The following is a 20524-nucleotide window of genomic DNA, read 5'->3' as shown; positions in this document are numbered from 1 at the left end:
TGGTAAATTTTTTTTTTTTTTGGTTGACTGCTGTGTATTCTGGTAAAATTGATATTTCTGCTTAAAATATTTTAGTATGTTCTGTAGTTTTTTTCTTGATGTGTTGACAATTCAGGAAAGATGTTACATGTTTCAGTTAAAATATAATTTATTATGAATCATGTGTAATTACATATTATACATAAGATGTGTGTATGTTTTATGCATATTTCCAAGTGAATGGACATCTTTTAATTCTGAGAATTGTGTATGTGTTTACAATATCTACCTTTTGGGATTTAACGAGGATAAGAATGATTTTTTTTTAAGATTTTATTTGTCAGAGAAAGAGAGAGAGAGACTGACTGAGCACAAGCAGGGGGAGCGGCAGGCAGAGGGAGAAGCAGGCTCCCTGCTGATCGAGGAGTCTGATGCGGGCCTCGATTCCAGGACCCTGGGATTGTGACCTGAGCCGAACGAAGGCAGATGCCACCCAGGCGTCCCAGAATGATTTCTAATTTCATGTATTAATGGCTTGTTGTCTTATTTTTTAGGTACTTCTCTAAAGAAATTGAAATCACATTGTATATATTTTTTAGTTTTTCCTTAATGTGAGCATTTCCTCATGTAATTAAATAATTATTTTAAAATATTTTTAATGGCTGTATAGTATTTTTTTTTTTTTAAAAGATTTTATTTATTTATTTGAGACAGAGAGAATGAGAGAGAGAGAGCACATGAGAGGGGGGAGGGTCAGAGGCAGAAGCAGGCTCCCTGCCCAGCAGGGAGCCCAATGCGGGACTCGATCCAGGGACTCCAGGATCATGACCTGAGCCGAAGGCAGTCGCTTAACCAGCTGAGCCACCCAGGCGCCCATGGCTGTATAGTATTATAAAGATCTTTCAGAGGCTATTTAATGAGAGCAGTTTTATTTGCTATTTAAATTGTGTTATAGGGCGCCTGGGTGGCTCAGTTGGTTAAGCGACTGCCTTCGGCTCAGGTCATGATCCTGGAGTCCCGGGATCGAGTCCCACATCGGGCTCCCTGCTCGGCGGGGAGTCTGCTTCTCCCTCTGACCCTCCCCCCTCTCATGTGCTCGCTCTCTCTCTCTCCCTCTCTCTCTCACTCTCTCAAATAAATGAATGAATAAAATCTTTAAAATAAATAAATAAATAAATTGTGTTATAGATGGGGCACCTGGGTGGCTCAGTTGGTTGGTTATCTATCTGCCTTCAACTCAGGTCATGATCCCAGGGTCCTGGGATTGAGTCCCACATCGGGCTCCCTGCTCAGCGGGGAGTCTGCTTCTCCTTCTCCCTCTGCCTGCCCCTCCCCCTGCTTCTACTCTCTCTCTGTCAAATAAATAAATAAATAAATAAAATCTTGAAAAAAAAATTGTGTTACAGTATCTTTATTTGTATTTTTTAATTTATATTTTATGTATTTTAAAAAACATACACATGGTGTGAAATTCAGAGGGAGCAAAGAGGATTTACACAGTGTGTCTCTGTCTCTTTCCCATCCTCCCTTCCCTGTGAGGCAGTCAGTGTTACTAGTTTGTTGTGTTTCTTCCCAGGGCTCTTTTTTTCATAAATAAGCAAATACGTATGGACGTTTTCTTTTTTTCACACAAATGGCCAGCGGCATCTTACTTTTTTCCACTCAGTATATCATGGAGGTGACTTATATCAGTACATAAAAATTCTCCTTATTAATTTTAAGGCTGCAGAGTGTTCTGATATATATCCAATATGTATACGTCTAACATTTATATTATATGTGACATGTATATAATATTAGAAATTTATTTTAGGACAGTTACTGTTTCTAGATATTTAAATTGTTATGATACTTTTAAGTTGAAACTGTATTGATTGAGATTTGCTCCTTGTTTAAAAGTGTAGTTCTTTAGCTTGTATTCTTTCCCTCACTGCCCTTGAGACAGTTTGCCTTTCTTAGTGAGGAATGGGTCAGGCATTGTGTTACAGAGTTACTGGCCCCTTTAAAGAAGTGATGAGCTCACCTCTTGAGGGGCTGAGGAGGGGAGTGCATTAGGCACCACAGGCAGTATTTAAGGAATTCTGAGATTGAAGGTCCTAATAGTATAAACTTCTAAAAAATGTCAAATATAATAACATAAAAAATGCATGAAACATAAAAGTAGTGCTTAAAAGATTATAAAATGGACACTCGTGTGACCCCATCCAAGTCAAGAAACAGAACACTGTTGCACCTACGGGGCCTCTTGGGGCATGATTCCCTCCTCTACCCCTGCTGGTAGCCGCTTTCCTGACCAGTACAGTATTTGTGTTAATTGTCTTTATAGCTTTATGGCCTAGTTACGTATTCCCAAACAGTGCAATAAAATTGTGCCTGGTTTTGGATGTTTTTCCCTGGTGTTTTTAGATATCTGAACTTCTGTATCCCCAAGAGCAGTCTTGAGGAGGAAGAGTCAAAGAGGATGTGTGGGAAGTGAAAGGGTAAGGAATCCTACACATCTTGTCTTAATGAAGTTTGAGGACATCAGTCTTACTATTATTAGGTGAACTTGAGATCTTTTTCATACCACGTGATGGAGCTATATCTTCACTGTTGCCAGGATTCTGGAACTAGCTCTGGTTGGTTCTTTGAAGTACTGCTTCTGAATCACCCATTTGCTGTGACCAGGGGATGGTCCAGCCTGGAGGTCTCTTTATGTACCCATTTTGTTCCTGGCCCTGTTCCTCTGCTGGGCATTTTTAAACTGACTGCGTTCATGCTTAAGTGCCCCTGTGGATTGCAGAAGAAAAAAAATTCTGACGTTACGCTTTCTTTTTGTTTTGTTTTTTTCTTTCCTAATCTGTAAAAGCTATGGAGTTTAATCGTGGACTTTATTCATAAATGTCCGTTCCTCTCTCCCCTTTAGGCACCTCAAAAGCTTAGCCACCTCAAGAGTTTTCCTTTTTCTGTGCAGAGCCCGTTGCATTTGCTAGAAAGATAGGTGGAAAGTGGCACTGTGGTCTGGATCTGCCTGGTTTTTTTAAAAACAGAATATTCTATATTAAGAGGCCATGGAAACAATTTTGTAGTTGATTTATTTTCAAACTTGTGATGCTACTTAACACCACAACCAGTACATATACAGATAGTTGTAAAGCCCACTGAGGTTTCACGAACAGTGCCCTATGTAGGGTTAACTCTGACATTGTTTATTCTGCTCTAATTTCATTAAAAATAAATGTTGATGGGGGACCCATTAAATGGTCTGCAGGATCCTGCAGTAGATCACTCTGCCTGCAGTTAAAAGGTTCCATGATTTTCTAGAGGAGGTGGTTGACGCTGAGGGATTAAACGGAGTTTGGCACACTGGTATATGGTGTGGTTAGGAGTGCGGACTCCGGAGAAGCCAGGGCTTGGCCTCAGCCCCCGGCTCTGTCACTTGCCAGTCTCATTCTTGGGCCTCAGCCTTCTGTAAAATGGGAACGGCACTCCCTGCCGCGGGGCTTTGAGGATTAGGCGAGGGAATGTCTGGCTGCGCGGGAGGCTTTAATGCGAACCTGCTGGAAGTAGCCGCTTTTCCTGGTTTCGGGACTTACTGGATTTCCTCTGACTTCTAGCCCAGGGCTCTCTGTACAGATTGCAGCATCTACGGGGACAGGAGTTGTGGGGCAGCGTTCATTAACAGAACAGGTGGACGAGCATTGCTAAGTTGATGTGCTCGCCCTCTGGGATCAGTTCAGGTGACTGCTGCTGTGTGAGCTTGAAAATTCTGCTAGTTTCTTGCAGGGGGTGGAAACTGCCTAAATAGCCACGTAGTCACCATGCCTTTGGTGTGGGAGAGCTGGTCTTCCTGCCCTTGTTCACGGGCAAGAGGTTGACTCTAGAGAGGGAGGGAGTGAGCGTGAGTGTGTGTGTGTGTGTGTGTGTGAGATCCACTCAGGGGAAGGCCACAGGACATATTCTCCTGCCTGAGTCTTCTCTCTTCCTCCTCTCATAGTTCACATTGAAAATCCATTTCCTCCCTTTCTACCCCCCCCTTTTGATAATGACCACCTTTTATGTTTTTGGATAACAATCTGTCTATAAAAGAAATTGAAGTATATTTATACATGAGAATTTAAACAAGAAAATTAAATTCATGTAAAGTACCAAGTCCTACCATGAAGAGAAATCCATTCATTAACATGTGGTGTTTTTTCTTCCAGTCTGTTTTCATGTGTTAAGGAGAAGGTGGTAGTAATACTGTACATTCAAGCACCTTTGTAATGAAATTAAAAATGGAACTGGTTAGATAGCTCTAGATGAGTAGGGTGGCAGAAGGGAGAAAGGGACAGAGTTGAGTGGGGGAGACCGTGACCTCTTATTGCTTCTGAGACTGAGGAGTGACCCGCAATTTCATCTGCCCTCTCACGTATTCTGGAACAGATAAGAAATGGACTTTAAAACACTTCCCCACTTTCTGCTATTTCTCCCTTATTTGGCGTGCACCCCTGAGGTCAGAAGAGCAGGTCTTTACATGGGTGTTAGGCTGCTGAAAGTAATACCCCACTAGATTGCTGGTAGACTTGCTGTTTTCTGTGGGATATGAAAGGCGAATTGTTTCTGATAGTTCTACCAAACATCTGTGTGCTAGCCAGTGCTATTCAGCTGCTTTAGTGTCCTCAGCCAGTGGTCCCGCCCTGGTCCTGACAGGAACCTGGGCGTGACGCAGGGAGTCCCGTACCTTCCACCGCAGCTCTGGAAATGGTGACCTCACATGAAGCCAGTCTGTTTTCTCTTTTCCCCACAGACTTTGAAGCCAGCTTCATAAGGCTGTTGGACAAAATAACTAATGGTTCTCGGATTGAAATAAACCAAACAGGTAAGCTCTCTTTCTTCCCGTTCCTGAAAGCACCCACATATACTACTTAACTATTCCTCTACTTCTCATGCCTTTTGACCATATACATACTCGGGTGCAAAGAGCCAGTTTCCTGTCTGTGATAGAGTTGTGCGGAGATGTATGTGAAATCTGCCAATATAAGGGGTGCACATTTGATTTAAAGAAGTTAGAAAGCTGGAAATTTCAGATCAACAAACAGGCACCTCCTCTTTTTCAACAACAAAAATACTTGACACCTAAAGTTTATGCATAACTTTTCAAAGCCCATTTATTTATTTTGTCACAATAAAATTTCACAGCAAACTCTGTGAGGTAGTTGTTATGTGCTGAATTTTATTTTATTTTTTTAATTTTGTCTTTTAAAATAAGTATGCATGGGGTGCCTGGGTGGCTCAGTCAGTTGAGTGTCCAACTTTTGGTTTTGGCTCAGGTCATGATCTCGGGGTTGTGAGATCGAGCCCTGTAATCAGACTGCGCGCTCAGCACAGAGTCTGCTTGGTATTCTTTCCCTCTTCCTCTCCCTCCCCCTCTGCCTAGCCCCCACATGCGCGTTTCTCTCTCTCTCTCAAATAAAAAAAAAAAAAAATCTTAAAAAAAATAAGTATGCACAAGTTATGCAAAAGATGTGCAGATCCCTTCACCTGTTTCTTCTTCCGTTCCCTCCCCAAGGGGCAGCCGTGGGCACAGCCTGGGGTGTGTGCCCTGGTCTCTGTTATATGCCTTTGCTTGCATGGACACTTCTGAACCTCAAGCTGCCAGCAAGGTCACGCTCTTCATGTTGCTCCGCAGCTGCTTTTTTCACTATCACAGATGTCTCAGAACTTTCCCTGCCGGGCACATGCAGGCCCATCTCAATATTTCAGTGGGCCTAGTAGTCTGTTGTATGGAGGCATGATAATTTATTTAACTGCTTCCTACTGATAAACATTTAGGTTGTTTCTAGCTGTTTGTTGGCTCTTAGAAACTCTTTTCTCGACCTTGTATGGGAAACCATGGCAAACACTGTTTGGCTGGCTCCATGAACTATTCACCTGTGCACAGATAGTCCACAAAGGAAACTGTGCACTTCCTCATTCGTTGGCTGTCTTAAGAAAGAAGACAGCGTTGGCCTCATAAGTGGCCCCTACATCACATGAGACTCATTGATCTGTAGCTGCATTCGGCTCTACTCTACGGAGAACAAGTTTCAGGCATGAGGGGCGCCTGGGTAGCTCAGTCGTTAAGTGTCCGCCTTCGGCTCAGGTCATGATCCCAGGGTCCTGGGATCGAGCCCCACGTTGGGCTCCCTGCTCAGTGGGGAGCCTGCTTCTCTCTCTCCCACTCCCCCTGCTTGTGTTCTTTCTCTCTCTGTCTCTCTCTCTGTCAAATAAATAAAATCTTTCAAAAAAAAAAGTTTCAGGAATGAGACTTCAGATGCCCTTTGCAACCTATGATTCCTCGAGTCTTCCTTGACTGACTTACTCTGAAATTGCTGGAGATCTAAAAAAGATTTTAAATTAAAAAAATTGTTTTTTCAGCAATTTTTATCAGGGATTCAGAGGGTTCATAATTCTTTTCTGGTCATATCTGCAGCTTAACTTGGGAAGTGACATTTTACACGATCCTGCTTCTAGTTCATGCCCCCTGCCCCACCAGAGTAGAAGCCTTCATTCTGATGATCTGTCCAATTTCTCACTTAGTTAATTTGCAGGCACAGATTTGCAGACTTTAGTGATGATATAGTCTTTTTTTTTTTAATTTTATATAAATTTTTTCTTTTTTTCTTTTATGTAAATTTTTTTATTTTACATAACTCCAAAGAGCTGCTTTCCTTTTGAGTGACCGAGCCTAGATCTCTTTCCTCTAATGTTAAATTTATTGGTAAATTATGCCAGAAGACAGTGGCAAAAGACTTTGAGCAGCAACAATCCCTTGTTCACCCATTTATGCGCCACCCCACCCCCTAGTAATCTAGAATATTTTACTTTGCTTTTCACCCTAATGCATACACCCAATAAGAAACTTTTTGGATGATACGAATATGAGAAAGAGTGAGTAAAAATAATAGAGCTTCTACTAAAGCTCTTTGGTAATTTTAGATCTTTCTGTTTGTTGCTATTAAAATAGCTACTATTGACAGAATTAAGTGCCATCAAGTACTTGCCTTCTCTAGGAAGCCTGTTGGTGAGTGCAGTTCATGGGAAATCTCGTTTCAAGGGCCCAGAAGAAGCTGGTTGCTGGTGTGATGGTTTCGGCACGTCATTTGTAAAGCCCCCCACCCACAGGCAGAGTGTGCTGTTGGAAGACCAGAGCGCCTGTTAGCATCTCTCCTCTGTGCCCTGCCGCGACTTTGGCAACTCAGATGCTTAGGGAGGGGTTTATTACCGTTTATTAAATTACACTCACAGTTTATTACTGTTACAGGGGCTTGACAGTAATGAGTCAGCTTTTGGAGTGGAGTGTGGGCTCTTAGGAATGGCATTTTGAACTTCTTGGATGCCCTTGTCAGACTTTCCCCTTGGGATTTACTGCCTTTGTTGCTTTGTGACACTTAGTGCTTTTTTGTTTTGTTTTTATTTTTGCCTTTTTTTTTTGTTTTCTGCTGAATGTGGCTCTTCTTCCGGTGTAAGGAACGACGTTGTATTACCAGCCTGGTCTCCTGTGTGGTGGGTCTGTGGAACATGACTGTAATGTCCTTCGCAGCATTGGCTATTACCTGGAGAGTCTTCTTTGCCTGGCTCCATTTATGAAGCACCCGTTAAGAATCGTTCTGCGAGGAGTAACCAATGACCAGGTTGACCCTTCGGTGAGTAGTCAGTAGTGAGTCGTTTTGTCTCTTGCAGCAACCCAGCGTTAGAGAAATAAGTTCCTGATAAAACACAGGTTTATTGCTGAGTGTCTTTGTTTTGTTATTTACCTTGAGGTTTAGACATTAATCACTCTAGGAAGCAGATGAACCAAGACTTGCAATCATCAGATTCGGTGACGATTGTTAACATTCATCAAGGTGCCTTTCATTGTCGTGTCTAAGAGCCTTCAGAACAGATGTGTGCAGTCTCATCACGGTTGACATGAAATACGGCTCTGTTGGCTCAAGTGCTGGAGAGTGGAATCTTCTTAAGGTCATGTGTTGGCTGCGGCTGGAAGGCAACAGACCAGAATTTTAGACAGAAAATAATAATATCTCCTTGGTTGCTATAGCATAATCTTGACTTACTCAGGTTTTAACCATAAATTTTAGGACTTTTCTTCTCCCGAGAAGAGTTTGCAGATTTAGAAAAAGGGCAAGGGCAGGGAAGGTATACATGCACTTGGATGGTTTGTGGGCACTAGCAAGCTTCTTTTTTTTTTTTAAAGATTTTATTTATTTGAGAGAGAGAGTACGAGCAGTGGGGAGGAACAGAGGGAGAGGGAGACGAGGCTCCCCGCCGAGCAGGGGGCCCGATGCGGGGCTCGATCCCAGGACCCCGGGATCATGACCTGAGCCGAAGGCAGACGCTTTACCACTGAGCCCCCCAGGTGCCCCAGCAAGCTTCTTATTAAGCATCCTAATTGTCCTGCATGTGTGGGGAGGATAGTTTAATATACATGTGGGATTTTCACTGTGGTCACCACAGCTGTCTTAATGCCTATCTAGGATGGGTTTTGTTGTGTGTGTGTGTGTGAGAGAGAGAGACAGAGACAGAGATTAGAGCAGTTTTCTGTCCAGGCCTGCCTTGTACTTCTCTTGTATGGAGGGAAGGATCCCCCTCTTTGGGTTCTTTGCTGGCCACAGATGGTATTTTAAAGCTGAGGGCCATGATGTGAAATCCTTACCAAGGACACTTGTCTTCATCTCTGCTGATACTGGGCCAGGACTACTGAGGGGGTGTCTTCTGAGGCAGAATGTGAAGTGTGTAGCTTTCCTAACCAGGAAAGACCAATTGGGTGGTGCAGTGAGTTCTAAAACAGAGACTGCTGGTATTCACCCAGATATCTGTTAAGGTATAAACCTGGTTAATGTGTTGCTAGGTACTAAAAGACTTATTCCTCAGTTCTTGGGCATTCAGGTACATAAACTCTTTTCTTAGGATCCTGAGTACAAGGGGCACCTGGGTGGCTCAGTTGGTTAAGGATCCTGAGTACAGTGTGAGATCTGAAATTCTCAGTTGTAAAGGAATGTTGCATTATAAATGTTTAGAATTTTAAAGATTTATTTATTTATTTGGTGGGGGGAGGGGCAGAAGGAGAAGGAGAGAGAGAATCCTGAGCAGACTCCCTGCTGAGTGTGGAGCCTGACACGGGGCCCCGTCTCCCCTCTGAGATCACAACCTGAGCTGAAACCAAGAGTTGGATGCTCAACTGACTGTTCCACCCAGGTGCCCTCCTCCCCCCACCCCCGCTTTTTTTAAAGATTTATTTATTTAAACTGTTTAGAATTTTAAACTAATTTCAGATGATTGCTTTTTTTTTCCTGCCTTTTCTGAAGATTCTAGGAAACCACCTTTCAGTTAAAAGTATGAGAGGAGGCCTCTATACTTTTAGAATGGAGTTGTGGGGAGGAGGAGCCTTGCATAATGGGAAAAACTCGGGTGAAGCATGCAGGAAACTTGGGCACTATGTGTCTCAGTTTTCCACTCTTTTTTTTTTTTCTATAATTGCTAATAATCTTAAAAGCTGTTTCCACTGGCATTATTCAAAAAGGTTTTATATATTAACAGTGACAAAGGTTAACTGATGAATTCCGCAGAAATAATACTTAATTCTTGCGGAAGGGTAATGCCTTTGCCCTCAGGTGCCACCTGGGTCGGTATTTTTTTTTTTTAAGGTTTTATTTATTTATTTGACAGAGAGAGAGAGCGAGAGCAGGAGCACAAGCAGGGGGAGTAGGAGAGGGAGAGGGAGAAGGAGAAGCAGGCTCCCCATTGAGCAGGGAGCCCAATGCAGGACTCGATCCCAGAACCCTGGGATCATGACCTGAGGGGAAGGTAGACGCTTAACCGACTGAGCCACCCAGACCCCCTTACATGCAGAGTGTTTAAAAAAAAAAATCTATTTTCACATGTTGCAGAGCTCTCTGCTTTTGCTAGTTGCACTACTAAAATGACCTTGGTTAGTACCTGGCTCCAGACCAGGATAAAATAAATACACCTAATCCTGGATGTGTGTAACTTCTTCAGCCTGTGGCTTCTTCATTTCAAGCTTTCTCTTGAATGTGTGGCTCCCCCCCCATTCATGTCCACTCTGCGCACGCAAGGACGAATTCGAAGAGTTCCCTTCTGGAACTTGATCTCATGAGGTGGACAACTTTGAAGGCAGCTAGGGAGACTACAGGGTCACCCCTGTCAAAGGTATAAGCAAAGTGCTGAGGGCTGGGGGGGGGTTTCTAAGGAAAGGAAGCCAGAGCCAGTCTCCGATTTTAGGAAGATGAGGATGAATTGAAGAGGCATCAACTAGATTGAACATTATGGGCATGGAAGTGAAAAGGAAGGGACAGATCTGAAGGACGTTGTGGAGTGAGAGACTTCTTAACTTGACAACTGATTGGAGATGGGATAGGAGGAAGTGGTTATAAATTATTCCAGGATTTCTATTCTTGACTGGAAGGATCGAGATCAGATAACATTTGACACAGGGAAGAGGAAAATTGTGGTAGGATGATGGACGATATGTTTAATTTTGATCCTCTTCTCTGCAGTACTGGTAGGATATTCACATGGGGATGTCCAGCTGGCAGTTAGAAATTATTGTCTGGAGCCTCAGAGACAGGTCATCAGGATCTTACCTATTGATAGTTAAGTCCCTAGGAGAATGAGATTAACCAGTGCCAAGGTCGAACACTGGTGGCTTTTTGACTGAATTAATCCTACAGGTATTCTTCCTGCGGCTTGCACAGTGTGGTGGTGGTGTGTGTATACGAATCGGTGGTTCATGTTTGAGACCCCAGATTCTATATTATAGTAGGTTGATGTGGCAGCACTGGGTGGCCATCCGCTGGACCTGCGTGGCCCTGCCCTCTTTGGATAAATCGTGAGCTCTTTGGTTGGACACAGATCTTAGCTGACCTCATGGTCCATTAAAATTCCCTTTCTGGCCTCTGTGGGCCGCATGGCTCCTGAGACTGAGAATAGGGGAAGAAGAGGAAATGAATGTTTAAGGTGTGAGCTGGAGAAGAGGGGCTGGAGGCAGTGACCATGAGATCGGAGTCGAGTTCTAAGAAGCAGGGGGTGACTCACAGAGCCAGTTTTTGCAGGAGCTCCCTTAGGGCTGGGTGGGGAGATTGGGCAGTGAGAAGTTGTGTTGACCTTTGAGAGAGTGGTGTCATTGGACTGTAAGGACAGGCATGCATTGAGGAAATGAGTAGCAAATAGAACCGTGGAAAACCGGGAGATTCTTCTAGAAAGTTAGATAGGATGATTCTTTAGGAGCTGAGTTTTTGTTTTGGTTTGGTTTGATTTTTGTTTTTTGAATGAGGGGAAGCTTGATCTTGCTTGTGGGCAGAGGAGATGCTGTAGTGGAGAAAGGAACAATTAAAATAAAAGGAGTGGGGGTGATTGTAAGGCTGACTCCAACAGTTGGAGGGGTGAGGGTCAACAGTGGAAGTGATGGGGTGAGCCTTGTGCAAGAATAGGGACATTTTCCCCTGGGGACAAAAGGACAGGAAGTGGGGACAAATTCTGAGGAGAAGAAAAGTTCAGGAGGTCTCCTCTGATTCTCAGTAATTCTGCTCCAGAGCCACTGGTCAAGAGGCAAGTGAAGATTCCAGTCTTTTTTAGTTCCCTCCTGGGAGGGGAAAAGAAGTACAGTTACGTCTGCTGTGTGCTGGGCACTCTTCTGGGTGAACCTGTGTTCATATGTATGCATCCTTATTTATTTAATTCTTTTACCAACACTGTGAGGTGGATGTTCTTATCACTGTTTCAGACAAGGTAGCTGGGAGTGGGTTTTCTCCCTTTTTCTTTTTGGCTTGGATCTGGTCACATTTCTGTCTGATGACTGATTGACTAGATGGAAGGGTAATGCCTTTGCCCTCAGGTGCCACCTGGGTCAGACTTTTGCCTGTAATTACAGAGTTGTAGCTTCGTTTCCTTAAGCAGGACTTGCAGACCATCCTCGCTCTGCTAAAATTAGAGTGTGTGGAGCCAGGGGAGCGTGTCCAGTCCAGCCCCTCACTTTATGCAGGAGGCACCCAAGGCCCTGGGGATGTGGGGAAGTGTCGAGGTGTCACAGCTGGTGAGAGGCAGAGAGCGACTCAAGCCCCTATCTGCTTTTTCCGGCCCTGGTCCCATGCATCACGATGCCTGCCCTCCGTGTCAAATGGAGAGTGTCAGGAGACAGGACCACACCTCCGGTTACACTGGGGCTTCTGGCCGGCCTTCAGAGTCAATTTGACCGCGTCCTTTTGACTCCAAGTATAGGTAGGATGAGCCGGAAGTGATGCCCTGTTTTCTCGCCTTTCTTTCCCCCAGGAGAGCAGGTGGTGCCTAGTTCCTGGGAGTCATGCCCTCAGAGCAGCCTGTACCCACCACCCCCCACTTTTCCCAGAGTCTGGCTTAGCCTCTCTCCAGTTGCCCTTCATTCTAGTCTAGACTGACTTCTCTGTTCTGGCAACCCCAGATGCATATTTTAAGTTTTTAACGTGTGTTTAGCTTTAATATTTAACGAAATTAGCTAATCTTTAATGAGTTGTCCTTGTAACTGCTTCTGCCCCACCTGATCCATTCTGACCGTGTTCCTAGGCTTCATAGGTCATTTCTGCCTCTGGTTAGTTTTGTGGTATCAGAATATTTAGCTGGGGCCTGTTCTGTGCTCTGAAGCCTTATTGGAATATTGCTGTGCTGAATCTTAGCAGCTTGGAGACAGGCTGAGCCCCTTACCTTAGAGACAGGGAAATTCAGACATGTGGGATTTTCTGATCTGAGGCCACACAGTTAACTGGAGGCAGAGCCTGGACCAGGACCAGACTATTCCCTCTGCGCCCCGCTCACCCTGCCTGCCCTCGCCGCCTGCAGATAGGGTCAGCTCCTGCAGGCCGAGGAGCAGCTCTGTTGCACTGGGAGCAAGTGAGGGAGTGATTTTTCTTCCCAAGTTGCTGTTGAGATGACGTTCACGGACTTACTAGCTGGCTGGATTTGAGTGTCATCCTATTTCCTCGGGGGAGTCCGCAGATAAGTAAGCAGAGGACCCCAGGCCTCCCAGGAGTTCCGAGTGAGGAGGACATAACAGCAGCACTTTGCACAGCCTTGCCATTAACTGTGGGTCTTGTCGTCACAGTCCAGGTTTGTGCCGCTCCTGGAGTTTGCGGCTGCCCTTCTAGACCGTCTGCCCCCACCCTCTTGTGGGCTCACCACCTCCCCTTTAACTGCCTGTGTGGTGGGCATCGGCAGGATCCCAGGTCGCTCCAGCTCAGGTTCATTTGGTTTGTTTTGGCTTAGAGTGCCACCAGCTTTAAACATTAAACAACCATGTTGGAAAAAGAATAATAAAAAAGGCTGGTATTTTCTTCTATAGCATTTATGCCTATAAGAATGAGCAGAAGTCGGGGCCCTCGGGTGGTTCAGTTGGTTAAGTGTCTGACTCTTGGTTTTGACTCAGGTCATGATCTCACGGTCCTGGCATTGAGCTACACGTTGGGCTCTGAGCTCAGCAGGGAGTCTGCTTGAGGATTCTCCTGTTTGCCCTGCATGGCCCCCCTCCCCCCCGCTCTATCTCTCTCAAATAAATTAAAAAAAAAAAGAACAGAATGAGCAGAAGTCCCAGTTTGTTTTTTGGATGAACTCAGCAGTTTCTCGATGCTTTTTGCATGATGCATGTGATCCTCCTGCAGGGTAGGTGTATAATGTATAAAGTGAGGGAAGAGGGGCTCAGAGAAGCCAGTGGCTTGTAAAATTGCTGTCTTATCTGGGAGCAGAGCTGGCCCACTCCCTCGGTTGTAAGCCAGCGTGCTTTCTCTTCACAGGACCGCATCATCTACCTGCTTGTTAAACCTCATCCTGCTTTCATGGGCTCTTTATTCTTTCCACCTCTTAAGGTTTATTTTTTATTTTTAAAAATTTTTTTAGATTTTATTTATTTATTAGAGAGAGAAAGAGAAGGCACAAACTGGGGGGACAGGCAGAGGGAGAGGGAGACAGTGAGAGAGGGAACACAAGCAGGGGGAGAGGCAGAGGGAGAAGCAGGCTCCCCGCCGAGCAGGGAGCCCGATGTGGGGCTCGATCCCAGGGCCCTGGGATCATGACCTGAGCCGAAGGCAGACGCTTAACGACTGAGACACCCAGGCGTCCCTCAAAGTTTAATTAAACTTTTTTTTTTTTCTGGAATAATTGTACAGGTTGATGTCCTTAAGGCAACAGCCCTCCCTCTGTTGAAGCAGTTTGGAATTGACGGTGAATCATTTGAGCTAAAGGTAAGAGTGTGTACACTGTTGGCTGTAAACGTGTGTAAAGTATTCTCTTATGAACTCGTTGGAAGAGCTGTAAGACGCAGTGTGTCTGTGTATGTCACGTTTGAAGTCACCGTTGAGCCAGCCCCACAGGAGCCGTGATCCAAACATGACAGACTTTGCGCCGAGAAGGGACCTGAGCAGTGGCAGCGCCGGTTCCTTTGTGGTGAGCGGCACTGTGTGCGCTGCACACGGACGGACTCCTTTATCCCTCACGGCAGCTCTGCCGGGAAGCGGCCGCTCCAGGCTTCCGGCCACACGCGCTCTCTGAGCGAGGTCACCCAGATGTAATTCGCGTCCCGGGCCTCCCAACCTGGATGCCCCGGAGAGTTTTCAGTGTTTTCAAAACCTAGAAGTAATTTAAGCATCTGTTTGTTTGCTATTGGAAGGAATTATTACATCACTAAGTTAACTGGGTATCTTAAGCTGCTTAGCATCTCTACTTTTTAAGTTAATGTCTTAAACAAGGGAAATGACTTCATTTTTATTAATAAAATGAATTTTGCTAGGTTAGTTAATTGCATAGGAAGGAGAAACGGTTCCTGATGGTTAAGAAAGCAGTTGAGCCGCTCATCGTAAGCATGAGGGAACAGGTGGCAGGGGTGAAGTGACCCCTGGGGCGTGCTGGCCCTGTGTCCGCTGCTCTTCCTGCCGTTCGGGGTCCCTGCTCAGCACGTGCCCTCTCGATGGTCTTGAAGGGGTTGACCCGTTGGCTACGAAAGAGCTAACTGCGTTCTGAGGAAGAGCCCCTTGGCCTAAACCAGCCAGGCTGGGTATCAGGGTCCCCCACTCTGCCGCCTCCTCACCTCTTCTCTCTCATCACCTGCGCAGGTGGTGCGGCGGGGAATGCCTCCTGGAGGAGGAGGGGAAGTGCTCTTCTCGTGTCCTGTAAGGAAGGTCCTCAAGCCTGTCCAGCTCACAGATCCAGGGAAAATCAAGCGGATCAGAGGGATTGCGTATCCTTTGCATTTGATTTAGATTTCTGATCTTTTACTTGCCTCATGAAGATAAGAATGACTCATAACAATTTGCTTCTTCCCAGGGTTATTTACGTTTTATTTTTATTTATTTTTTTTAAAGATTTTATTTATTTATTGAATTGACAGAGAGAGAGAGAGACAGCGTGAGGGGGAACACAGGTAGGGGGAGTGGGAGAGGGAGAAGCAGGCTTCCTGCGGAGCAGGGAGCCCGATGCGGGACTCGATCCCAGGACCCCGGGATCATGACCTGAGCCGAAGGCAGTTGCTTAACCAGCTGAGCCACCTAGGCGCCCCAAGTTATTTACGTTTTAGACAACAGTCTTGGAGAAGTCTTAACAGTGAAATTGTAATTGTTGGCTGAGATATGATGTTTTATTATCTGTCTCACCATGACCAGACTGATCCATTCCTTACTGTTTTTTTAGTTAATGCTGAAGCAAACAACTCCCGGGTATGTGCTGCTTTCCTGAGGGCTTTGGTTTAGGGGCCACCAATACACTGCAGTCCCTCCCTCAGAAGAGCTCGTTGTCTGATGAGGGAAACGTGCAAACATGTAATTCTGATATAATGTGTAAAATGGTGTAGACGGATGCACAGTGGGTTGGGGGAGCTAAGACAGAGGATGGCACACTCTGTCTGGAAGATGTAGTAGGGCAGGAATAAGATCTACTTATTAAGTGGTTACTCTGCATGCACTGTGATAATACACTTATTTTCTTTTCAAAAACCCACTTTATTGACATATGATTTACGTACAAAAAGCTATACATACTCAACGTGAACAACTTGATGAGTTTGGCGATGAATATACACCTGTGAAACCAGCAGCATAGTAGTACCATAAACATGTCTGTTACCTCCAAAAGTTACTTTTTGCCTTCTAGTTTTTTTTTATTTTTACACTTTTAATTTTTTGTGATAATAACGCTTGACATAGATCTACTCTTTTAGCAAATTTGAAAAGAATTTACTGGGGCGCCTGGGTGGCTCAGTCGGTTGAGCATCTGACTTTTCTTTTTAATTTTATTTTTTTTTAAAGATTTCTTTTTCATTTTATTCATTTGAGAGAGAGAGAGAAAGCATGAGCAGGGGGAGAGGCAGAGACAGAGGGAGAAGCAGATTCCCCGCTGAGCCAGGAGCCCGATATGGGGCTTGATCTCAGGACCCTGAGATCACGCCCTGAGCCGAAGGCAGACACTTAAGCATCTGAGCCACCCAGGCGCCCTGAGCAAACAACTCTTGATTTCAGCTCAGGTCGTGGTCTCAGGGTCGTTGGATTGAGCCCTGCGTCGGGTGCAGTACTTCATGCTCGGCGCAGACTCTGCCTGGGATTCTCTTTCTCCTGCTGCCCCTCTCCCTGATCACTCGAATGCTCTCTCAATAAATAAATAAATAAAATCTTAAAAAAATAAAGTAAATTTTATTTTTTAAACCCCAGTATAATTAGCAAATTTTTAAGTATATAATACAGGCATTATGGTACACAGTAGATCTGTAGGACTTAGTCATCTTGCATAACTGAAACTTTGTGCCCTTTGACTGACATCTCCCCGTTTCCCCCTCCCTCCAAGCCCCTGGCAACCACGAGTCTACTCTCTGCTTCTGTGAGTGTGACCATTTTAGATTGCTTATATAAGTGGAATTATGCAGTATTTATTCTTCTCTGTCTAGCTTATTTCACGTAGCACACTGTTTTCCTTGTTCACCATGTCGCAAATGACAGCATTTACTTTTTTTTTTTTTAAGGCTGAATAATATTCCATTGTATGTAAATATTACATTTTCTTGATCTGTTCATCTTTCATTGGACATTTAACTTGCTTTCATGTTTTGGCTATAGTGAATAAAGCTGAAATGAGTGTGGGAGTTTGTTTAGTTTCTGTAGATATGGACCCAGAAGTGGGACTGTGGAATCAAATGGTAGTTCTGTTTTTAATTTCTTGAGAAACCTCCCTACCATTTTCCATAGTGGCTGCACCAGTTTGCATTCCCATCAACAGTGTATAAGGATTCCCTTTTCTTCACACTGTCAGCAATACTTGTTATCTTTTTTTTTTGATCGTAGCTACTCCAACAGGCATGAGGTGATAGTTCATTATGGTTTGGATTTGTATTTCTCTGATGATGAGTGATGTTGAGCAGTTTTCCACATGAAGGTATGAACATCTCTGGGTCTTCTGTGGAGAAATATCTATTCAGGTCCTTTGCCCATTTTTTAATTGGGTTGTTTTATTTTATTTTATTTTTAAGATTTAATTTCTGAGTAATCACTACACCATGTGGGACTCCAACTCACAACCCTGAGATCAACAAGAGTCACACGCTCGACCCACTGAGCCAGCCAGGTGCCCCTGGGTTATTTTATTTTTATTTTTTTGCTGTTGAGTTGTAATGAGTTTCTTATGTATTTTGGATATTAATCAGAGGTATGAATTGCAGACATTTTCTCTCATTCTATGGGTTGCCTTTTCACTTTGTTGTTTCTTTTGCCCTTGTTTTGGTATTCATCCAAGAAAGCATCGCTGGTGCTAAAAAGCTTTTCCTCTGTGTTTTCTTTTGGAGTTTTATGGTTTTAGGTCTTAAGTTTGTCTTTAATCCATTTTGAGTTGATTTTTCTACGTGGTGCTAGTCTGTTGAACAGATACGAAGATATGATCTATTTCTGTTCCCATTGCGTTGCATGTTTTTATTCTGGTACCATGCTGTTTTGATTATTGTAGCTTAGTAATAGATTTTGAAATCAGGAACTCTGATTCCTCCAGCTTTGTTCTTCTTGCTCAGAATTGCTTTAGCTATCTAGAGTCCTTTTTGGTTCCATATAAATTTTAGGATTGTTTTTTATGTATCTATTTTCTGTATCTATTATTCTATAAAAAATAATCATTGGGATTTTGATAAGGATTGCATTGAATCTGTAGATCACTTTGGATAGTATGGACATTTCAAGAATATGAATTCTCTCAGTCCATAAACGAGGGCTGTCTTTCCATTTATTTGTGTTTTTTAAAATGTCTTTCATAAGTGCTTTATACTTTTTAGTATACAAGTCTTTTACCTTCTTGGTTAAGTTTATTCCTAAGTATTTAGGTTTTTGGGGATGCTATTGTAAATAGGATTATTTCCTTGATTTTTTATTCAGATAGTTTATTGTTAGTGTACAGAAATGTAAGTTGATTTTTGTATCCTGCAACTTTTAAAAATTCATTTATTCCAATCGTTCTTTTTTTGGGTGGGTGACATCTTTGGGGTTTCTACATATAAGATCATGTCATCTGCAGATAGATGATTTTACTTTTTCCTTTTCAATTTGGATTCCTTTCAGTTCTTTTTCTTGCTTAATTGCTCTGGCTAGGATTTACAGTACCATGTTGAATAGCAGTGGCAAGAGTGGTCATCCATGCTTTGTTCCAAATTACAGAAGAAAAGCTTTGGGTTTTCCACAATTGAAGATGTTAGCTGTGGGCTTTTCATGTATGGTCCTTATTGTGTTGATGTAATTTTCTTCTCAACTTAATTTGTTGAGAATTTTTAATAATGGAAGAGTGTTGAATTTTGTCAAATGCTCTTTCTGCATCTGTTGAGACAATCATCTGATTTTTGTCCTTCATTAATGTGTTAATGTGGTGTATCACATTAACTGATTTGCATATGTAGAACCATCCTTGCATCCCAGGGATAAATCCCACTTGGTTATGTCATGTGATCCTTTTAATGTATCATTGAATTTAGTTTGCTAAAATTTATTGATAATTTTTGCATCCGTGTTCATCAGGGATATTGGCCTATAGTTTTCTTTTCTTGTAGTGTCTTTAAGGTCTGGCTTTGGTATCAGAGTGACGCTGGCTTCATAAAATGAATTTGGAAGTGTTCCCTCTTCATTGTTTTTGGAAGTTTAAGGATTGGTATTAATTATTCTTTAAATGTGTGGTAGACTTCATCAGTGAATTAATTAATCTGGTGAAGCCATCTGGTCTTGGACTTTTCTTTTTTGTGAGGTTTTTGGTTACTGATTCTGTCTCCTTACTTACAAGCTTTAATCTTGTTGCAGACTTGGTGGAATTTATCCGTTTCTTCTAGGTTGTCCAGTTTGTTGGCTTGTAATTGTTCATAATAGTAGTTTATGATTTTTTAAAAAATGTGGCATCAGGTGTAATGTCTCCTCTTTCATTTTGGATTTTATTTGCATCTTCTTTCTCTCTTTTCTTAGGCTAGTTAAGGGTTTGTTAATTTGTTTATCTTTTCAAAAAACTGACTCTTACTTTTGTTGATTATTTTTTCCTAGTGGTTTTCACTTTGCTGTTTCATTTATATCTACTCTATTATTTTTTTCCTTCTGCTAACTTTGGATTTTAGTTTGTTCTTTTTCTGGTTCCTTGAGGTGTGAAGTTAGGCTGTTTATTTGAGATCTTTTCTTCTTTTGTAGAAAGAACGTAGGTGCTTATCACTATAAAATTCCTTCTTAGTACTCCTTTTGCTTCGTCCCATAAATTTTGGTATGTTGTGTTTTCATTTTTGTTGTCTCTAGATTTTTTTTTTTTTTTAAGATTTTATTTATTCATTTGGAAGAGAGAGCACAAGCAGGGGAAGCGGCAGGGAGAGGGAGAAGAAGGCTGAGCAAGGAGCCCGATGCAGGGCTCGATCCCAGGACCCTGGGATCATAACCCGAGCCAAAGGCAGACGCTTAACTGACTGAGCCACCCAGGTGCCCATCTCTAGATATTTTCCAATTTCCCTTTTGATTTCTTCATTGACCGCATGTTCAAGAATCCGTTCATTTTCATCTGTTTGTGAATTTTCCCATTTTCTTGCTGTTACTGATACCTAGTTTCATTCCGTTGTGGTTGGAAAAGGTGCCTGAGGTGATTTTAGCCTTTTTTTTTTTTTTTTTAAGATTTTATTTATTTATTTGACAGAGAGAGACACAGCGAGAGAGGGAACACAAGCAGGGGGAGTGGGAGAGGGAGAAGCAGGCTTCCTTGCCGAGCAGGGAGCCCAGTGCGGGGCTCGATCCCAGGACCCTGGGATCCTGACCTGAGCTGAAGGCAGACGCTTAACGACTGAGCCACCAGGCGCCCCTAGCCTTCTTTTTTTTTTTTTAAAAAATTTTATTTTATTATGTTATGTTAGTCAGCATGCATTACATCATTAGTTTTTGGTGTAGTTTCCATGATTCACTGTTTGCGTATAACACCCAGTGCTCCATGCAGAACGTGCCCTCCTCAATACCCATCACCAGGCTAACCCATCCCGCCACCCCCCTCCCCTCTAGAACCCTCAGTTTGTTTTTCAGAGTCCATAGTCTGT

At 43.3% G+C, this 20524-nt stretch overlaps 1 protein-coding gene across 2 annotated transcripts in view; it reads left to right on the top strand.

Moving 5' to 3' along the window:
* Positions 1-20524, top strand: part of RCL1 (RNA terminal phosphate cyclase like 1) — a 97709-nt gene that overhangs the window by 50201 nt on the left and 26984 nt on the right. For both annotated transcript variants that reach the window (XM_021694342.1, XM_021694341.1), the window contains exons 2-5: positions 4748-4819; positions 7450-7625; positions 14130-14204; positions 15072-15196. In XM_021694342.1, the coding sequence (XP_021550017.1) occupies positions 7566-7625; positions 14130-14204; positions 15072-15196 (260 nt within the window). In that variant the 5' untranslated portion in view covers positions 4748-4819; positions 7450-7565. The remainder of the gene's footprint in view (positions 1-4747; positions 4820-7449; positions 7626-14129; positions 14205-15071; positions 15197-20524) is intronic.

This window comes from Neomonachus schauinslandi, chromosome 13 (assembly GCF_002201575.2).
Source record: "Neomonachus schauinslandi chromosome 13, ASM220157v2, whole genome shotgun sequence".
NCBI lineage: Eukaryota > Metazoa > Chordata > Mammalia > Carnivora > Phocidae > Neomonachus > Neomonachus schauinslandi.
The sequence above is the reverse complement of the archived record's forward strand: the minus strand, read 5'-3'. Positions and strand labels throughout refer to the sequence as shown.